Source organism: Penaeus monodon, chromosome 4 (assembly GCF_015228065.2).
Source record: "Penaeus monodon isolate SGIC_2016 chromosome 4, NSTDA_Pmon_1, whole genome shotgun sequence".
Taxonomy (NCBI): Eukaryota; Metazoa; Arthropoda; class Malacostraca; order Decapoda; family Penaeidae; genus Penaeus; species Penaeus monodon.
In genome coordinates, this window is record NC_051389.1 from 54,109,205 (window position 1) to 54,114,204 (window position 5,000).

Below are 5,000 nucleotides of genomic sequence, written 5' to 3' on the forward strand. Positions count from 1 at the left end.
AGAGAGAGAGAGAGAGAGAGAGAGAGAGAGAGAGAGAGAGAGGAGAGGGGGAGGGGGAGGGAGAGAGAGAGAGAGAGAGAGGAGAGGGAGAGGGGGAGAGAGAGAGAGAGAGAAGAGAGAGAGAGAGTAGAGAGAGAGAGAGAGAAGAAAGGAGGAAGAGCGAAGGAGAGAAGGAGAGAGGAGAGAGAGGAGAGAGAGAGAGAGTAGAGAGGGAGCAAGACAGAGAGAGACGAGAGAGATGACGATGAGAGAGAGAGAGAGAGAGAGAGGAAGGAGAGGAAAGAGAGAGTGGAAGAGAGAGAGAGTGGGGGGAGTGGAAGAGAGAGAGAGAGAGAGAAGCTTGAGTGTGTGTGAATGTGCGGGTGCATGAACACTCAGTGTTTGCGTGATTCTGTACTTTGCATCATCAGAGACAAACCTCCTCTACAGGCATTTCGACATCACAAGATACATGCAACCATTTCTTTTCATAATAAGACCATAAACAACAGCAGGATCGCGATTCTGCTCCCCGGGCGAGTGTATAACTAAGCCGGTCAGGGCGCGTGAAATATTCACGCCAGCCAGATCGTACCCTTGTGCATCGAGACATTACAAATGGACGCGTGTGACTGAAAGTTGATACTCCGCCCGAGTGGGAGAGTAGTTGACGCCAGGGCAGGAGGGGAGGGGGAGGGGTTAGGTCACGTGTGTCTGAAAGTCAAAAGAATTTTCACTTCTCCGAATATATAAGACTTCACTTGATGCCGGTGGGTACATTGCCACTTCGAGGATCCTACAAACACCTTCCCAAAAACTAAAATGCTACTCAAGGTTTCTTTGAACAGTGTGCTTTTAACAAACATAAAATGAAATTTGATAAGTATTTTCTAAATCTCAACCAAGTGAAGTGATATTTTTAATACTAGAAGATTACGGGTAATAAGCGAGTTCCTGTGATAAGAAAAACAATCATTCTAGTGTCTGTTTTTTTCCTAGATTGCGGTTATGTTGGCGGTGGTGTGTGCGGCGACGGCGTATCCGGACGTCTATGAACCAGTTTACTATCCGGTAGAAATGTGCTCTCGTGTTCGAATGTAAATGTGATGTGCGTTGCTAACTGAAACCGAATTTTAACTGTTAATCTCCCCTATCAGGAGCCGCTGCCGTACTACTTCAACTACGACGTCCACGACGACTACAAGGGAACGCACTTCGACAGGAACGAGAAATCCGACGGCAAGGCTCTGCACGGCTCCTACACCGTCGCCCTTCCAGATGGCCGCAAACAACACGTGATTATCAGTCTCTTATTAACTATTATTTTGACACAAATGAAATATGAAAATCATACAAAAAAGAGAAGAAAAATCACTCTATTTTTCCCCACCAGGTTGAGTACAAGGCCGACCACTACAAGGGCTTCGTGGCCAAGGTCAGCTACTACGGCAAGGCCAAGCACCCCAAGTACTATGGCCCTGCCATCACCTTCAAACACAAAGGAGATAGCTACCACTGAATTCAGTCTTGATGTTTATATCTAGTCGTAATGAATGTAATTTCTATTAGCAATAAAAATATCTATATCTTATGCGTGCGTATCTGTATAACTTAATGAACATTAATGGGACAATAAACTTAAATCTTCCTTCCGACGAAGCTGATTATGGTTTTATAGATAGACCTGCTATCAACATTCTCTTCCTATCTCAATCCCTCCTCTCTCTCCCTCTCTCTCTCTCTCTCCTCTCTCTCTCTCTCTCTCTCCTCTCTCTCTCTCTCTCTCTCTCTCTCTCTCTCTCTCTCTCTCTCTCTCTCTCTCTCTCTCTAGCTCTCTCTCTCAATTCTTCCGGCCCATCTTATACAAATCTCAAATTCGGGATTCTTCGCTCAAAACCGACACCGCTACGGTTTCGGGAGTTTGGTTCCAATAAATAATCTAAAATTCAAATACTTTACAAAGGCATTTCGTCTCATATTGCACGCGTGAGTTTATATATTTCCCACCAGACGCGCAAGTTTCTTCATTTGACGGAGAAACGCGAGACGCCGGTATTGACAGATCTTGCTTGATATTGAAATTTGGCCCGATAGCTGATACCGCCGTGTATGCATGAAAGTTAATCAAGAACTATCGCATATCCCATCGAGCTGAAATATCGTAAGAGATACCGTGCAAGAAGAATTTGATTCCGAAGAAAAATGAAAATAAAATACACGGACCCAAAAATGTTGTCTCCGATAATCACCCTGAGTGCACCGAGAATCTCGTATTATCCATGCAAATCTAATATTCATATCACAGCTGGGAGCGGTAAGGAAATCTTGGTCTCTCATTCTGCTATGCCATCACTCTATTGGTTACATCAGTCAAGAAATTCAAATAAGCCTACTAACGTTACCGAACGACAACCATCTGATCATTAAAAAGTGTTATCTATATCAATGAAGTTTCCTTTTCACTTCATTCGAACTACAACAACTCTCGACGTCTCTTTGTTAATTCGACGCACGCCATATTTGCCACACGACGAAAACCTGACAAACTGCACATGCTAATTCGACCCAGGCCGCCGAGTGTGGACAGCCTCCCCCGCCCAGCCCGAGCGGACACAACGAGCCACCCTAATTGATTTCAAATTCCAATCTCGTGATCACGTGACCTGCCAACTCCGCACAATATACTGGGTTCATGTGGTCATTATCCGGGGGCGCGCGCAAACCTCGCTCCCATCAAACGGCGGGCGAGTCCAGTCGAATCGGCGGAGTTGCAGCGTGAAATCGGGCTCTGTCGGACGATCAGATTTCCCGGGAGGTTGTGGCGCTCCCGAAGAGGATTTGTTGTCGCTGACACTTCGCATTTTCTTAATTCCGATGCGCCGGTTGTTTTCGTCAGACTCTGATGATCAGTAACCTGCTTCAATACGCACAGGTCTCCCTCATAAATATATCAAATACGGTTTCGCTGTCCCCTTTTCTCCTCCTTTATCCTTCCTCCCTCCCGATCTCATCTCTCTCGCTCTACTTTTCTCCCTCCTTCCTCAACTTCCCTCCCTTCCTCTCCTTCCCTCCCTTCCTCTCCCTCTCCCTCACTCCTTCTCCCGCTCTCCCTCCCTCCCCGCTTTCCCTCCCTCCCCCTCCCCCCTTCCCCTCCCTCTCTTTCTCTTCTCTCCCTCTCTCTCTCTCCTCCCTTCCTCCTCCCTCTCTCTCTCTCCCTCCTTCTCCATTCCTCCCTCTCTCTCTCTCCCTCCCTTCCCCTCCCTCCTCCCTCTCCTCACCTCTCTTCCTCTCTTTTTCTTCCTTCCTCTCCTCTATCTTTCTTTGTTCCTCTCTCTCTTCCTCTCTCCCTCCCTTCCTTCCTTTCCCTCCCTCCTTCCTTTCCTCTCCCTCTGTCCCTCTCTGTCCGTGTGAGTGAATAGTATGAGAGGGATGCTTGAACGAGAGAGACATGGAGATGGCTTAGTCAAAGTCCGTCAGACAGCATCCACCTAATACTAACTCGGCGCCCGCACCAAAGGGAGATCAACAGGCTAACACGACCTCGGAAAGCACTACCGTTGGATTCTCTCTCCCTTTGTCCGCTTTTCCTAAAGGCAACAATAGTAATAATATAAATATAAATAAATAGGAGAATGACTTCCATATGGATTAAAAATTGTATCTATAACTATCTTATAAATGCTTCAGTTTTGACAAAATTGTATCCAGATTATATCCTGTAGACGGTAAAAATATTCTTGGTATTAATATAAACATACTGTGGAGTAGTTCTTGAAAAGAAGGCTTGAAAGTTATTGTGATTCACTGGAATCTCGTCTCTCTCTCTCTCTCTCTCTCTCTCTCTCTCTCTCCTCTCTCTCTCTCTCTCTCTCTCTCTCTCTCTCTCTCTCTCTCTCTCCCTCTCTCTCATCAGCAAAGACAATTTGATCTAATAAAATCCCCCATACTCTCAATATTTCTTACGTCCCATTCTGCGCGTTTTTCTCTCTCATATCCGCTGCTAGTCCTCCTACTTACCTGTGGGAGAGAGAAAACGTAGTATTAGAATAAACAACACCAATGTACTGATATAACTAGTTATGCATGATATATACAAACTAATATATATGAGTATAAATTATCAAATGATAGAAAGAAAGAAAAAGAAAAAAAGAAGAAATATAGATTCATTGAGCATACCAAACACATACGATAGATAAAAAATGACATGTTAAGATTGACGTCTAAAGCGAAAAGGTGAATACTGAAAGGCATCAGGAAAAAAGAATAAATATCTGTTTATAACATTACAACAGGCTATTACGGTAAGGAGTAGTAACATCACCAGCGAATACCCTTTTATTATATTCAAACACCAAAGGGTATGCTATAGTTCATTCTATTTGTTACTTATATCATAACTTTAACAATAAAACGTGAAAAAAAACTAAATAAACCTATTTAGCAACGCTTATACTTTCGTCTAACAATGCCTTCAATATAACGTTTGTTTTAATGTTGGTACTGTAAATATTTTACTGAACTTAGGAAAACAATCATTCGACAGTATTTCCCTGCAATGGATTTTTCTCAGAAAACAAACGAACTTATTGCTTGTTTGGAACTTCCCAGTAAAGCCAACTTAATGATCTAAGTAACGTGTGATAATAGGCGTCGAATTATAGGTTAGTAGCTAGTAGCTTTAAGCCATAAAATCTATTTAAAAATTCACTTCATCAGAATATCGACGAAAAAAGTTCCAACCCAGATATCCATTTAAAACGTTTCACACTTTTGTCGGCAGAAAAAACAATCAATTTATTACCAATATCGTGAGCAATGAGACACATCAACACGTATTCTTCCCTCTCCCCCTTGAGACATAGTTCCCGCCCCGCTTTCATTAACAGAAAAAAAGAAAGGTCGTGATGTGAGCGGGTGACGCAGTCTTATCAAAGCCTCCACTATAAAGCCCTCTGCTTGCCTCCTTCGTCACATCAGTCTCTCCTCTCCTCTCCTCTCGTTGACTTCACGAAGCTCCT

General features: G+C 43.7%; 2 protein-coding genes across 2 annotated transcripts in view; both read left to right on the forward strand.

The window, feature by feature from the left end:
* The first annotated feature begins 770 nt into the window (after positions 1–770).
* LOC119599024 (larval cuticle protein A3A-like) lies at positions 771–1,543 on the forward strand. The gene is made up of 4 exons (XM_037948769.1): positions 771–813; positions 979–1,050; positions 1,137–1,274; positions 1,373–1,543. The coding sequence occupies exons 1-4, from the start codon at positions 802–804 to the stop codon at positions 1,496–1,498; spliced, it is 348 nt and encodes a 115-aa protein (XP_037804697.1). The 5' UTR covers positions 771–801; the 3' UTR covers positions 1,499–1,543.
* A 3,419-nt stretch (positions 1,544–4,962) lies between these two features.
* The window catches only part of LOC119599030 (larval cuticle protein A3A-like), a 965-nt gene continuing 927 nt past the window's right edge, over positions 4,963–5,000 (forward strand). The window contains exon 1 of the mRNA XM_037948780.1: positions 4,963–5,000. This exon is cut by the window's right edge and continues 15 nt beyond it. The gene's annotated coding sequence lies outside the window, so the exon portion shown is untranslated.